The 17,125-nt window shown below is 33.6% G+C and overlaps 1 protein-coding gene across 2 annotated transcripts in view; it reads left to right on the top strand.

The window, feature by feature from the left end:
• Lmpt (four and a half LIM domains protein limpet) overlaps positions 1-17,125 on the top strand; it is a 202,172-nt gene that overhangs the window by 72,064 nt on the left and 112,983 nt on the right. Inside the window, exons 1-2 of one of the 2 annotated variants that reach the window (XM_073084355.1) lie at positions 5,590-6,259; positions 6,537-6,624. In XM_073084355.1, the coding sequence (XP_072940456.1) occupies positions 5,605-6,259; positions 6,537-6,624 (743 nt within the window). In that variant the 5' untranslated portion in view covers positions 5,590-5,604. Of the gene's footprint in view, positions 1-5,589; positions 6,260-6,536; positions 6,625-17,125 lie in introns of those variants that run through there. The other variant, XM_073084350.1, reaches the window with a different exon arrangement.

The following is a 17,125-nucleotide window of genomic DNA, read 5'->3' as shown; positions in this document are numbered from 1 at the left end:
TCACCTCATGGTAAGCGGCTACTGCCGCCCATGGACATGTGTAATAAACCTCATATAGGATTAGATTCGTGAGGTCGACCACAGATGTGCCGCTACCCCAGAGGACTAAACTGAAACGCCTCGGATAATATGTCTCCCTTACCACACCCTAAAACAAAAACAACAGCGCATAACACTGCTGTTATTAAGCAGACATAGGTGTAGCGGTGGTGTCGTCGGAGTCGAACCACAAAGGGTTCCACCTTCAAACAAAAAGCTTTAAGCTTCCACAGTTTCAATATCCGATGTATTAATCCGGTATTAGAAGCAAAGCTTCGTGTTTGAAGTAACTCGATAACTGAAACCGCATAATGTCGGCCTCGGTATTACACACTCCATATGGAAGGCGTTGTTAATGACATGAATGTTAAATTCTACATCACATAATACATTTTACATATAATTCTATAGTTTTAAATCGCTTGCGTAACAGCCCCAACAGCATCCTAAAGATGATTGCCGCTAGATCGGACTGCTGCATTCAAAGGCACTGTATGGAGATAGCCATTGGTCTAAGATAAATGTATAATAATTGTTATAAGATAAATTAATATAATAACTAACAATACTAACATAATATAAGTACAGTTGTTACTAACACACTAAAGACATATGGATGTACCAACGTCTGAAATAAACGTGTCATTATCATTATTCTTATAGGTATCAATTAAATCTTTATGTATATATATTTCTTATGTGCGTGTGTATGTCACTGAACTCCTCCTAAACGACTGGACGGATTTTGATGAAATTTGTTGTGTGTGTTCAAGAGGACTTGAGAATGGTTTAGATTACCAATTTAGTCTGTGTGAAAAGGTTTTTTTAATTAATTTTTAATTCGTAAGTAGTTGTTGATTTTTGAATGTTTCACATTGGATTCGACAGGGTTCGCTTCCATCGCAGTTTTTCACCCTTAACATTTTTTTTATTTATATGGCAACACAACGTTTGCCGGGTGAGCTAGTATAATATACTTTTAAACTCAGACAGTTTAAATATAATACTGGCCTGACTCGCAGAAGGTAGCAGTTTCGATTCCCAGGTAGACACTTGAAGGATTCTAGATTTATGTTCCGGGCCTGGGTGTTTGTGTTGTTGGTTCTGTCTTTAATACCCGACAGAGAATTATATTTTGGCTACCGGTAACAAAATTTTATGCTACAAATATTGTATACCTGTGATCGTAAAAGTTAAAAAAAAAAAACTATTATATTATCATACACTTAAAAGCCCCAAATACTATCACTCTTAGATAATAATACAGAGCTCTTACATCACATGTCAAAAAAATCGCAACTAGCGATTTAAAAAGTAAAATGCTTAGCAAGATTAATGGTTTCCAAAACTATAAGTAGATACTCGTAAATTCGACACAATTAAACTGCACAAATACCATGTAATAATATTCTTTGATAAATTATTTCTGCGTGTTATGAGGAAAAGTATTTTAGTAAATTATTTCATCTTGGTTACATTATTGTACCGAATACCTATATTGTAAACGTTACGTTAGTTAACATTGTCGCGCTGTTGTCGAGTAGCTGCCATCTGTTGTCGAGTAGCTGTACCTATTTAATAAATTAAAATAATATTAGTGAAAAAAATGACAGAGATTTTGGACTCATTGTTGCATCTTCGAATATTTTGTCATTTTTTTTTAGTTACTCAGTTTTTCTAACTTTTGTACATTGAATTTTAATGTAATTATTATATGTAAATACACATTTGAATAAATGTTTTTATCTAAAAAATAAAATGTTTGTAATAACTAGCTTTAAATTAAAACTAATGTTCTATAGAGACGCACATACATATGTACACAAAACACATATGCACACTATTGATGTAATTGAATTATTATTAAAACATATTAATAATAATCAAAATAATAATGAATAATTTTAATAGTATTTATTTTACTATTCTGTAACATTTTTAACACAATCGATATATTTTGTCTATTTACCTACTATCTTATATAATATACTATTTTTGTAATAAACATCGTAAAATAAGCTTTCCAATATCTCAAACGAAATAGCGAAAGGTATAACGTATAGTGAAGTTTTATATTATTTGTATTTATGTCACGCTGGAGAAATACTTCATCGCAAGCAATTCCAATAAAGCTTTATCGGTTGCTGTGGAATGGCTCTTGCATTTATCAAGGCTACGGTTGCTCGGTTTCGGAAATATTCTAGGTTTTTTATTTTTTATTTAATAAGTTTTTGTACACAAAAAAAGATAACAATACAAAGGAGATAGAAATGATGTACAAAGAATCCTTTGTACAACATTTCTATCTCCTTGAAATTCCATTTTGGAATAAGCAATCGCTTATTCCAAAATGGAATTTCTTCCAGCAACCCTGGGACAGGATTGTGCATGAGAAAGGCAAAATTAGCAGATTAGATTAGAGAAATCAGATTTGTTTTAAATATAACCGTTAGTTTTGGGATACCGAAGAATATTCAACGACTTCTATCTCTGATTCAGAATAGAGGGAATATAAATATTGGAAAATGTGAATTGATCTAAATTAATTTAGATTATTAATTTATTATCGTTGTATTACTTTAATATCGTCAAAAATAAGAAAGTACCATTTGACATGTACTTTCTTGATAGGTCAACACCATTGTTTACATTTTGGACACCTAATTATGAATCAGACTATATGTACCGAGTAAGAACTGAGATCGACAGTTTAAGGCATTTTCCGCAACCAATTACCTACATACAATACATACATTATGTTGTCTAAGCTGAAGGTGGCAGAACCCTTTGTGTATGTGTTTCAAAGGTATTGTAAAGGAGACATATTTATCCAAGGCTTTCCAACTTAGTTTTCAGGGGTAACGACTATGGACGGAAGTAGCCGCTTACTTAAGTAGACTGCATGCTCGTTTGTCACCTCAATATCATAAAAAAGTTGTGGTCACCCATCCAACCGCACGCCCGATTCTCAGAGCAGAACAAATTCGGGCGGTGGCGGTCACCACACGGTACCGGAGTTCTGCTGTTGCTGCTGCTGCTGCTTCAAGTAACTAACTGATTAATTTATATTTTTGTTTGGGGTCTCGGTTTTTGTGTCTTCGCTTTTTTGTTTTTCCATGGCAACTAAGATATTAAATCCTTATGTGAGGCTACGAGTGTAGAAGGCGTTATTATTATTAAGTATTAAAACACCTGTGGTACGGAAGAATCTACGCCAGTCTTTTTAATTTACTTGCAAAAGGATAAGTACTCGTAAAAGATCTCACAATAATAGAAATCATGGTTACGATGCGAGTTGCCATAAAACCGAATCAAATGCACATTCCGCGCAAAGCGATCGCTTTTATTGCCAAGTTGGATATATGAGGCTTTTCGAATACTACTAGCGAACCAAGAACGTTCAATTTTCGAAATGAAATTGTTCTGAAGGATCACTATCATTAACCCTGGGCATAGGTCTTTATAATAGGCTATAGGGCTTTCAAATTGTTATAATATAGGAGTAGCAGAGGAGCATACAGTTTATCTGATGGGAAATGCCTACTGTCGTCCATGTATCTGTAATCAACCCCAGATAGGATTAGATATTCCTGAGGTCGGCCACAAATGCGCCGCTATCGCTGAAGACTTAGCTGGAACGCCTTAGAAAAGTATGTCTCCAATACGACAACTTTTAAACCAGAACACAGCAGCCCTTAACGCTGCTGTTATATGGCAAAAATAGGTGGGATGGTGGTGCCGCCGGAATTGAACTACAAAGGCTTCGTCTACCACCTGCAAATAAAATACGAAGGATTGGTTAACTTCACATAGCCCTAAGAATATTTTTTTACTCAGAACTCTCATTATACATAGTATAAGTTTTCTGACGATGTTGCCCTTCGCTGTTAAACCATGGAATATATAAATTCATATTTACCTATTTTTAATCGACTTCAAATAAGGAGGAGGTTACTCAATTCGACCGTATATATATTTGTTTTTACTATTTTGAAAGAACATTTTAAATGAATCAAAAAAAGCTTGAAAAAATGAATCGAATTATAATTGAATCAATTAGTATTTTGAACGTTAGATGTTAATGAAAAAGAATAAAATAGACTTCAAAAAAAACTGATCTGATTTTCTTCGTACTTTATTTTGTAAGTACCTAAATTTGTACTGCATTGTGTTGCAGTCTGCATAGCACAACGTTTATCATTCACCATAATATGTATATATTCTGACAAATATTACCGGAATTAGACTCAGGGCCAGATTTAGAAGCCGGTTTTGGGGCAACAAAGGAGTGGAGGCCCCCTGGCCCCAAATTATTTTCCGAATAAAATGAAAAATTTTTCAGTTGAGTTTTTCAATAAACATTTTATTGTGAAACGCAGGTAGATTCTTCTAGTATTCATGTTTGTACAAAGTACTGTAGATAAAGGTAAAACAACGAAAAAAAATATCAAAGGAAAAGATTTTTTTTTCTAGTGTTTACTAGTCGGAATTTAAAAAAAATCCGAATCTCTATTGTGGGGGCCCCTCTTTTCTCTCCATGCAATATATTGAAGGTTAAAAAATATTTAGCAAACTATATATATATAACTATAATATACCCTATAGTAAGTAGACCGTTTAAGCATTCATAAAATAATAGAACTTGGCGCCATCCTGCTTTAGTACAGCTACTCGCCACTAGATGGCAGCACTAGGCAACCCTGATACGACGTCTACCGTACAAGGTCTCGCATTCAAATAATACTTTAAAATGCTACAAGATGGCGCTATGCACCTCATAAGGTGTTATAACATAAATAACCATAAACTAATAATAATATAAATATCCAGAAACTGCTGTTCGTGTCAAATTTACGCAACACTAATTGAAATTTGTTTTGTATTGTTTACATTCGTTATTGCTTCCAAGGTTTGCCTACTTATATACTTGTCGACATTACGCAAAGTTATTTTTAGCGCCAAACAATAAATAAGTCAGCGACCTCCCGGCCAAACGAGATTCCTAACAAGGGTGTAAATTTAACAGGCAATTCTATCCAAGGGTGTTGCAATTTGTCGAGTCATTTGCTATGGACACATTTAGCTCTGTTTGCATGATCGTAAAGAGTCCACACCCTTACGGCTGCCCATAACCACCCACCACATCACCAGATTAAATTGACCCCTCGCGCCTCCTCTGTCCGTGCATTGGACAATGATAAAAGAAAATTTATTTTTGTGATTGGGGACCTATTTACGTTGGTTAGTAGAAACCTCGTCCACCCATTGGCAGGTGACCACTATCGCGTCACCCTCGCAACTGTATCGTGGCAGTAAACCTGCTCTAGTTCCCCACTGTCATCGTATCGAGACATAGTACAATTTACACCTCGCCGGGATCACCTGTCGATGACACGTTGAAATTTGTGCAACAATAAGTGAATTAAAATAATTACACTGTTATCATGTAATCTATTTTAACAATATGTTGCACACTGGTTGTGTACTGAAATGAACTGGAGGACAAAAAACATTTTGAAGATACTAAAGAGATTTTTCATAACGCACCTTTGTAGAAAACGAAACATGAATAATTTGAAACGAAGAAGAGAATCCGTCGCGTCCGTGTACAGAAAAACTACAAAATTTTTAACATCAAATACTTCACATTTGTTGAAAAAAACTCCAAACACAAAGAAGTATCGTTTATTAGCTAGAGTGGCAGAAGAATACAGACGTAATGAGGAGAGAAATAAAGGGTACGAAGAAGAAGAAAGTGAACATGAAAGTGATTTGGGGGAGAGAGATCTAGATTATTACTTAGGTGTGCGTAAAAAAGAGACGTATTGGCGGGATCCCGCAGGAAAGGAACAAATAATGAAAGACTATCTTATGTACCATTGTGGTGTCTCCGAAGAAGAATACTATAAACTCTACAAGAAATCAGCTCCAAAAGTTTCTTACCCAGTGCAACCCAGATTAAAGCAAGTGCCCTTTAAAATACACAGAAAGAGAGACAAAAAATCCTCTTATTCTAGAGACGGTGATTCCTGGCGCGAGAAGACAAATATTTTTAAAATATTCAACAGACGAGATAGTGATACTACGTCAGATAGTTACAGTGAATGTGAATCTAATGACGATATCAGAGATGCGGGTGATATCGATAGTATTGAAGTTGACAAAAACGATATCGCTATTTGGAACATGACGGCACACTTCGATGGCCTTAACACATTTGATATATTGAACGATGAATTATCAATTGAGGTGAATCTTTGTTCTACTTAATTAAATTATTGACAGAAAATTAAACCGTTAGATTTAATAGTATACAATTATTTATAGCAGTTTCTGGGATAAATAAGTATGTATTTATAAAAGATTGGAAACTCGTCTTCTAAAAGAACTGGTCAAAGCGAGTGATTATTTAAAATATACCGTGTAAAGTTCTTCATATAATGAAGAACTTTATTTACTTTTATGAAGTACTAAGTTAAATTATTTTCTTTGTTCACAGGGCGTTCGTATAAAAGAAGTTTCTGATGGAAGACCGTGCGACAACTGTCCGGAGCTGTGCCCTGGTTTTATTTCGCATCCATGGAGGTTAGTACTATTTTATAATTACTTATCCAATATAATTATGAACACCATACAGGACTGCCACGCAGAGGGTTTCAAATTACGCAGATACCTAATTATTATTACTGATTCGGTTGTGTACTTGTCTTTGTGTGTCACATACAAGTGTCCATGACACATAGGCGGCACAAAGAATCTTAATTAATTCAGATTTAATTGTATCAGATTCCTAGTGATTTCACTTCGGTTGGAAAACAAAAATGATTACTTATTACCTAATAGCACACAAATCTTGTAAATGTAAACAAATTTAAACTGAAAAGAAAGTAGTCAATAATCATTAGAACAGCCATTAGTGCGCTATAACGAGCCTCGTAATTACAGATTAACGTTTACACATTTAGAAATACAACAGACGATACAACAAAGACAAAAGTATCAGCGTTATCGTTAGACGTTGAACTGGCTAGTCCGGGTCACTGATAGCTTATCTCTACTTTCATTCAATTTGAACACAGTAAAACGTCCAAAATCAATTTAAAGGCAAATTCAAAGCCTTGAAACCGAGACCTGAGGTCGCAAGCGCATGATATAAACAATCTACTTGTCATTGTCGAACGCGCGGTCGACGCGGTTACACGTCGCTATCAATAAAACAAACATATCAATTTATAACATAAACATGTGTTTATCGTTGAAACAACTGGAGTGGGCGGAGATTTACCGCAGAGTAGTGAAAAACGAAAGTGAGAAAGAGGCACCTGGGAGGCAAATACAGAAGTTCCCATCGAGAGAAAGGAATTTCGCGGTGCGGAGGAAGAAAAACAATAATAATTTTCGCTCGCATGCGAATTGTCATGACTGCGCCCGTATTGCTTTGGAGGAGAACAGGTGATGGGGAACGACCTAGAATTTCGTTAATGGATGGACTGCTAATAGAAGATTGTGTTTATCGACAGTTAGTGATGTGTTACGAAAGACAATTGATCTGTTTGCTCAAGACGAGGACATTTAGCTACGAACTATTTTACTCAATTGCAAAAGATTATCATTAATAAATTGGTGTGGATAATTTCGTCATATCGGGGAAGAAATTAAACCTTATATTAAAAGTCACGATTGATGACCTTCGTGTTGTATAATTCTAACATAACATGTATGTACGTCACTTTCAATATTATCAATACATTTACGTGTTCATGTTAAGTTATGAAGATGTTATAAGAAAGATTGTGTTAAATTTTAAGTAAATATTTTATATATCTTAAAATAGGTTTGCATCATACTTACATATGCGTTAGATCAAACTTGAAATAGATAATAATAATGCTTCTGGTTTCGTTAAATTGACAAAAAATTATGATGTTTACAGAAAATAATATGTGCTCATTTTGCTATTGTTGTCATATAAAAAAGACAGATTAAACTTTAGTTTACTTAATTTATATAAATTGTAAGAGTAATAATTAATTTGTATTATTTAATATGTTATAAGAGTTAAAATATTCAACTATTCAAAATTATATTATCAAGTTTCACACAATGTTTACAAAAATGTATATTTCATTATAAAGGATGATTAAGGATAAGATAATTAACGCATTATTTATACACTTTGGTTAAACGGAAACTTTAAATGTACTGTATTTACTTTACTGTAGTTACTAGTTAAGTTATGATTACATAATCGAATAAAATTGTTCATAGCTAGTTAAAATAGCTAAATACGATTAAATGTTAATCAGTTTGTCACGTTTTTATGTCATGCTGAACACGCAACGACTAAATATAGTCATAATTGGCGAGTGGTTCACTCATGGTCGTCGGCTCATTTATATCAGTTAGGCTTGGTTAATTGAGATACTGTACATATAAAAATATATGTCACTTAAGCAGATTCATTTGAAAGTTTCTAAATTTAAATTGTGTTAGTTTTGCAGTGTGCGGTGGGTAAAGTTTATTGTATGTCTCATTTTTTGGCGCTCTGCCTCTCGGCGGTCTGCCTAAACGGCTTGAGGGATTTTGCACTTATGAGGTATCGTTGGATTCGTTTAAAATGTGGAAGTGATATTCGCTAAATTAATTCAGTTTTTGGATAATTATTTTTAAGCAGGTGGGATTTTTGTTTTTAATAATTACTAGTACATATTATTAAAGACCAAAATGTGTAACTTATTATGAGATATTCGCTCCTTATCGTAGAATACTTATTTGTCTACAATAGAATTTATTTCCTACCACATACCCCTCATTATTATCAATTTATATGTATGTAATTAATTTTATAAATATTATATGATTTGTAGCAATAATGAGTATATTTTAATAAGTATTTAATGCCTGCGGCAAGTCTATACCAAAATTGAACGACAGAGATGCCATTAAGTTTGGCCTTTGTAACATCCGTCTATTTTAGAGGTCATAAAATAAATAAATAAAATAAAGTCTTATTGCAATCTTTTATTTTATTATATTTCTTACTCAAATCTATTATTTTAGTTAGTATATGAGGTTTATATTATTCTTTTATTTTATTATTTTTCTTACTGAAATCTATTATATTTTATATTTGGTGTCTTAGTATGACGTATGTACTAGAAATATAGTAAACACAGGCTTTATTTGATACGTGTGTTGAAGGCAAATATATTATCCTGTCTCAGTAACTTCCTGATACAACATCAAGGTGTTAACTTGCATACTAAAGATAGTATCAGGGCCAACTCTACAATTTGTAGAGTTCATCTTACCTAACTACGAGTATATCGAAACTAAAGGATACTACTTTTTTATATTCTCTATAATAAAGAGTCTTATATAACAAGTCTTATTATTCGATTTCCTATTATAGTCTTGAATAGTAAGTACCTTATATATTTTAATATTTGTAGAAATTAAAATTACTACACCTTCTTTGATATTTAGGACTATTTGTAATCAAATAGTCTATTTCTTGTTGGCCAACGTTCCTATTTGTCTTATACGATGATTGTTTCATTTTAAATTGTCCAAACAGTTCAGTTTTTGATAGTAATTACTTTTCTGAAGGCTTTTCGGGCGCTAATTGTCGCGGAAGCGTTGAAATAATTATGTACAAAAATAATATAACTCAAACAAAGATACATCATACAATACGCTCATGTTTACTTATAAATGTAAATTATATTTTTTTCACTAGTAGTAATTATTATTCGTTCACTGTGTATTTGTACTTTATATGCAGTGATTTCACTGCTGTGTTCTAATTTTAGGTGCAGTCAGGCACTTACATTATATATAATTAAAAACTATATATATATGAAGTTCTTGGACTTAACTGAACGTCTGAGTGTCAAGACGGGCTAATAGCAATACCACCGTCCTTATGATCGACTGCAGATATAGTCGTACCCAATTTTAAGCTACTGATTTGAACTACCTAGATGATAAATACTTCTACTGTCTCATTCATATTCACACTAATTCTCACACACATTCACACTCACACACACACGCATATACAGGCTCAGTTTACAGGCTCTACAGAATACCAGCGTTGCAGATGACTAACGTTACCTGAAACGTTAAAGCTGAGTGGAGACCTTTTCGGTCAAAAATGTTATATTTTTTTATGCTATTGTGTTTATTGTATATTTTTCCGAATAAATTACTTTCTTTCTCCTTTTCTTTCTTTCAAATACATGCCCATTTCTTACATACCTAACATGTCCGCTAGACGTCACATGTGCGTGGTCTTTGTCCCACTAACCTTTACTAATTGCTTGTGATTAATCAGTTATCGTATTTCTTACATTGTAATAGTTTGTACATTGGACTGGCCGACATGAAGATAACAATATTGTTGTATTATTCCAATGTTTATAATTAAATTGCTTTTGTCAGCGACGTAGACGTAAAATTACCTAATATTACGAAACTTAACCCCCCCCCCCCCTTTACTTCCTTTATGGGTTAATTTTCCAAAGGTAAGTGTTTCATTGTATACCAGAAAGCCAAATACAAAGTTTAATAAAGCTTGGTTCAAGATTTGCGGTTTTTTAAATTAACTTTCAACCCCTATTAGTTTATACTTTTTAGGGGTGGAATATAAAAATCCTTCCTTAGTGTTTACCTTCATCATAAAATGAACGAAACACGCTTCCATCTTTAGACACTGCTATAATGAATCAGTCACTAAATCAGCGGAAGTATATTTATAAGTAAAGTTAGATAGATTACACATTTATTTCCGTAAAATCCTTTAAAACTGTTATATGAATGAAGGAATAGGTAGAATTCGTAGATTTATCGGTATAACGGTAATCATTACGGTAGAAAGACGTATTTCATCGAAAAATCTCATACTATTCATATATAGGGAGGGGTCTATCGGGGCACATTCCGGTGGTAAAAAGGGGAGTTACATTTTCTCTGCCAATTTACAGACATCTTGTGACGTAAAAAGATTTAACGATCCAATTAGGGCACGCCCGATTTATGATATAAGGTTACAACTTGCCACCCTTTGTACATTTCTCATAGACGCCCAAAAACAGTTTTAGGTAATCTTTTAAACTGGTAGATAGGTACTTCACTGAAATTTGAAATTTGTGCTATATTTTGGACGTTTAGAACATCTATAGAGTGATTCAGAATATATGGAGCACCGTCTTCTGGTCTTGACTGGTCATGCTATCAGACATTAAGTTTATTTTTATAGAAGTGCAATAAATAAAGAAATTACAAGAAGTTCATCGTGTAAGTTTCATTTTTTGACTATTTAGTTGGTCACAGATGTCCCCAGGTATTATTAAACTTCACTGTTGTTAGCTGTAGGCGTAAGCAATGATAGCGTGAATGAAAACTCGGCCCCTCGATCTTGGGTCCGTGGTTCAAATGCCAGGGACCTCTAATTATAATTATCAAAGTAATTACGTGTTTGAAATTAATTATCACTACAACAATGAAAACATTCTAAACAAACCTACACACCTGAACGTTCTTTAAAAAAGTTTTTAAAGGTCTGTAAAGTACTAACACGCACTTGGCGCGGTAGACTGTGGCCTAATCCTCATTCTGAGAGAAGACCCATGTCCAGTACTGTAACAATGCATGCAGCTTAGTAGCTACTAACTAAAGATAAACTCTCAATATTGTTCGACGAACCATATCGTTAGCGATACGACGCCACGCAGCCGAGATTAAGATTACGATGATTCTACCAATTCTGTTAAAGTTACAGCAAAACACTAGATAACAACCGGATACAAAGCAGTTATCAAAGTGACACTTTACTTCATGTGACCATATCTCCAGTTTGGGCGGGACAGTCCCGCTTGTCTTGATACCAGATTAAGATGTGTTAATTGCACGCTTTTAATTATCAATATATCTAAATAGTTGCCTTCTAAATATCGATATTTTATAATTTCTTCATACTAGATGATGTCAAATTTCAATCTTTGGTAAGTAAACATGGGACTAATTGATTAAATTGTAAAGGGTGGAAGTAAGGAACTAAGACAATTCTTTTTCTTTTTTAACATAAATTAGTGAATAATTAGATTTAATTATTTAACTAATATTTTTTTCATTTTATTTTGTGAAGTTACTCGCTCACGGCAGTTAAGGCCGTGGTCACGGAACAAGAATTTTGCATACAACTAATTCGAAATATCGTCACTAAAGCATATGAACCCACTACAAGCTAAGCGTACAAGCTAAGCATCACTTAGAGGCACTGGACTCGATTGAGGAACGGGCCAAGAGACTCATTGGGGATGAGTCGCTAATTAAAGCCAGGCTCCAAAACCTACAACACCGTCGGCGTGTGGCTCGTCTTGCGGTTTTCTACCGAATTCATTTTGGGGAGTGTGCGCAATAGGTTCACGATCTAGTTCCCCCAGCCCCATTCTATCTTCGGACGTCCAGACGCACGGCAGGCTACCACCCCTATCAAGTCGACCTTCCTTTGGTTCGTACGAAGCGTTTTGCCTCGTCTTTTCTAATACGAACCGCCAAGGAGTGGTATACCCTGCCGGCTTCTGTGTTTCCCGACACATATAATCTAGGAGTCTTCAAGTCAAGAGTGGCTACTTCTAGGCAAGCGTGGCACATCTTAGGCCTCATCGAAGCTTACCATCAGGCGAGATCGAGGCCAAGCGCATGCCTATCAACTAATAAAAAAAAAAAAAAAAACCTTCTGTCGCCGTTACATAATAAATGTATTCAAAAGGCAAATACCTATAAGTTTCTTTTACAAGATGTTTTAAGCGTCCCGAGCTAATGAATAGAATAGATGGTCACATTAACTTTACTGTACCTCATGACCAAAGACCAGCGTGATACACGATAATGATATTTAGTGTCAGATATTTAGGGCTAGTTTTGTATATTGCCACACGACGCCCGTGAGTAATCAATTCGTCAAATAAAACAAAAGCTATTGAGTCATTTAAAACAATGAACGCTTTGTGCCATTGTTGTTATTAACTGACATATTCTTGAAGATTTATCCCGCCGAAAACTGTAAATACACAATGAGTGATTTTTTATAATTTGCATACTTACCTACTTGTCTAATATCGCAAAAAATATTTTTGAATATTTTTTCACCGTGAAGGATAAGGTAGAAATAGTTATCCGAGGCATTCGAACTTAGTCCTCGGGTATAGTAACGCAGCCGGTGCCAACCTCTGGCAGGAATCTAATCTTTATCTAGGCTTGATTGCAGATGGCCATGGGCGGCAATAGCCACTTTCAATCAGGTGGACTTCATACTCATTTCCTACTTCAATATAAAGAAAGGTATTTACACCTCATATGTACTTAGTCATACCTAGTAGTATTATTTTAATTATTACAAAATCCACAGCCCTTAATATCATACTTATCTCACGTATTTCACAGAAAGTGCACCTCTGTTGTTGCAGTTTGCATACGACTGAAAATTTCCCGAAAAGTATAAATAATTTTGCTTAGGATCTTGCATATCATATTACATAGGTACCTACAACTGTAAAAACAAGTCTGATATTTCTACTGCATACACTTGTAAACAATGAAAAACGCAAGCCAATAATGTTAGGTACATTATTGGTTAATTTAAACCGAAAATCAAGTCTACCAAGTTACAAGAACATTATTAAAAGCAAAATAATTATTGCTTTTTGCAGCTTAAAGGAATCGCCCTAATTATGGGAACATGGCCTTATGTCTTCCGCAGGATGAGGCAAATGGCAGCAAGTGCCTATAGGTACCAATTAGGCCTCCTTAAACACGTTCCACATGTTTAAGTGACTTGATTGGTAAAAAGATACTTTTTTACGTGCAAATGAGAAACCGATGCCGCCTTTGCAAATTTGTCGAGACCTTAAGATGTCAAACAGTATAAATAAGGGCAAGCATATTTGCCCTTATTTATATTTGTATATATTTCTTTTTCCAAAACTACTCTCAGGTATTTTTTTTTATAATATAGAAGTAGTAAACGAACCACGTAAGTCCACCTGATACTAAATGGCTATTGCAGTCCATGGTCATCCATAATCAACCTCAGATAAGAGTACCACCCGAGGTCAGCCACAAATACGTTGGTCCTCCTAGGACTAAGATGGAACGCTTGGAATAAGTATGTTTCCCTTACCAACCCTTCTAACCAGAACACTGTAGCGTTTCACCAGAAATGGGTGTGGCGGTGGTGCCTCCGAAACCGTACAAATCTACCACGGCTATACTATACTATATATATTCTATTTTTTACCTTTCCCAAAAAGGTAACTGGTTAAAAATGTAACAATATGCACGAAAGCAAGCGGTCATTCATACACGCAAGTGGAATCCCGCGTAATACTTGCAACACATTTGAATTGTAAAATGCTAACACAATTACTAATTCTTCGGTCTGGTGGTCACTGAGAAGAATGCCATTTTACATAGAGATTCTGTTAAATGATTACAATTATGCAAATTTAGATATATTAGTTTTGTGAATATTACCATGATAAATGGAATAAATACTATCGAAAACTTTATATTACATACTTAGTTTAGGTTCCAAAACATCCCATAATTATTGTTTGATTTGAAAAATTTCATTTCTAAGAACTAATTATAATTTGTAACACTAAGACCATCTATAACAAAGCAATGACTTCAGTCTTCAATCTAAGCACTAAATTAAAATTACAATTATTAGGTACTTATAATAATTAGGCATTAGGAAAGTCAAATATTTTTAGATGTAAGTATGTTTTAAAAGTACTGAATATTTTTATCAATGACCCATTTGGTGCGGTGATGTCTGCTCCTGTCCCAGAATCGACTCCCGTTAAACCAATTCATTTATAATCTATTTATAAGTAGAAAATTGCACAACACACATTTCTATAAAGTCATAATATTCTAAAAAAAATAAATTACCGTTGTATCATAAATAAAAATAATTAGAATTTATGCAACAAGTAAAGGTCACGGAGTTAATTAATTTCCACCAGTTCGTTACCAAGAGGCTTATGTAAGAATAGTTGGTAGCGAAAATATTTTTCTTTACGTAAACATAACTAGGTGGATAAAAAAATAAAGAGCTAAAAATGAAACTTCCATTATCTACGATTTTGTAATTCTTGTAATTTCTTGTTAAAATTGTACATAAAAAATATGTAACATAAATAAAGAAGTAAAAATAATATTCATATATTTATTAAATTATTTATAGCTATCCTCATTATTCCGAGCATGTATTAAATATTCATACAATGCCATCTATTGTCGAGTAGCGCATACATAATAACATGTAAAGCGACATCTTGTGAGATAATACTAATATTATTTGATATGTTGTCACGACCTTATAACAGATGGCGTTGTATAGCGAGCAAAAATCGATAACATTCTTGAATTCACAAAACTCACAAAAAGTGTATCTCTTCACAATCAAATGAAATTATTTTATTTGCATAAATATAAATATGTGAAATGTAATGAGGTTCTTAGTACAGGCCTTAATAAAATTAAATTAGTAGTTAGTGAACACGATTGAAAAAAAGCCGTTATGATCTGAAAAATAAAAACGAAATATTTTAATTAAGTATATTTTAATTAACGAAATATTTTATATTAATTAAGTATAGTATGAGTATAGTAAGTAGTAATTCCTTCGAACACTCCAATCACAACAGTTCACATCTAGGGACATACAACTTTGTATTATTCAAATGCGATTTAGTAAATCATAGAACATTACGAAGAACTTTAGGCATACAGACATATAGGTATCCTCGTAATGTTTCCCTTCACCGTTAAAATCAAGTGAATCATTTCTATTATCCACATATGACGTAACTTAGATATACATCTGAGTTGTTATTTGATCATCGGTCTATAGTTAAGATTTTTTTCATATCAGCTCCCACTGCTGCTACACATTTCCTTATAACAAAGAAAATCCTTTAGGATGCTGTTCCAACCTTCTCCACTAATTTTGTATAGATAACTATCAGGTCGTCATAATGCAATCAAATTAAACACCTATGAATCAATATTAATATCATTTATCAGTAAAGATAATAGAAAAAGATACTAGATACCTGTGTGTGTAAATACTGTAACTATTACAAACTATCAATGTGTGAGTTGTGTTGTGTACACGACAGAATACATATTTACTTTCCAATGAAGGGTAAACAGTGATAAGATAGTTACGTCCCAATTTTGCTTCCAGATTATTTTCGTACTAATGATAGCAGAATGATAAAACACGGTACGATAAAAGTAAAAGGTAAATGTCACTACATTGTAGATATTTAAATCTAAGGCTTATTATCAGTAATAAGCCGCTAAATATACAAATGGTTTGTGATTCAAAATAACGGCGACTTTAAAGGTACGTACAGGAATAGCAATTGCACAAAGGCAGATGAATTTAATGATAAAGACATTAATTCCTCATTTCAACAACAAAAATAAAAAAAACATTATTTTTTTTTAAAATAAAGTGCGCACAGTCTGATGGCAAGTGGCTACTGACACTCACATTTGCAACCAATCCCAGATTAAATTAAAATCATAGAGGTCCTAATTGGAGCGCCTAGTATTAGTGTAACCAAAGCCTATAAACTAAAACACTAATCTATGACTAAAACGCAGCAACGCTTAATGCTACTTATATTGTGAGGAAGAAATAAAACCAGTGTATATAGATCCAGTTACAAATTTAATTGAACATAATTTTAAAAATATAAGGTTCATAAATATAAGTTTATTAAAAACAAAACTTAAAAAAACGTTTTCTTTTTTATAAGTTTTTGTGTCTCTTCAAAGTTAAACATGCCTCAATGTCGTAAAATTGCTTAACGTGCCTACTAACTAACTAACGTACTTACCTTAATGTAACTAATCAAACTTTAATATCATGATTCCTTTAACTGCATTTTACAATCTTTAAATTAGGTATGCTTTTAGCAAATGTTAGTAGCTGTACCAACAAGCGGTAAGTAGGTATTTAAATAGGTGAGCAAGAATATTCCAAGTAATGTTTTGCCCGTTT

This window comes from Epargyreus clarus, unplaced genomic scaffold (assembly GCF_041222505.1).
Source record: "Epargyreus clarus isolate Ecla_fem2 unplaced genomic scaffold, WU_Ecla_fem_2.2 ptg000021l, whole genome shotgun sequence".
Lineage (NCBI taxonomy): Eukaryota > Metazoa > Arthropoda > Insecta > Lepidoptera > Hesperiidae > Epargyreus > Epargyreus clarus.
This window is presented reverse-complemented; position numbering and strand designations above follow the sequence as displayed.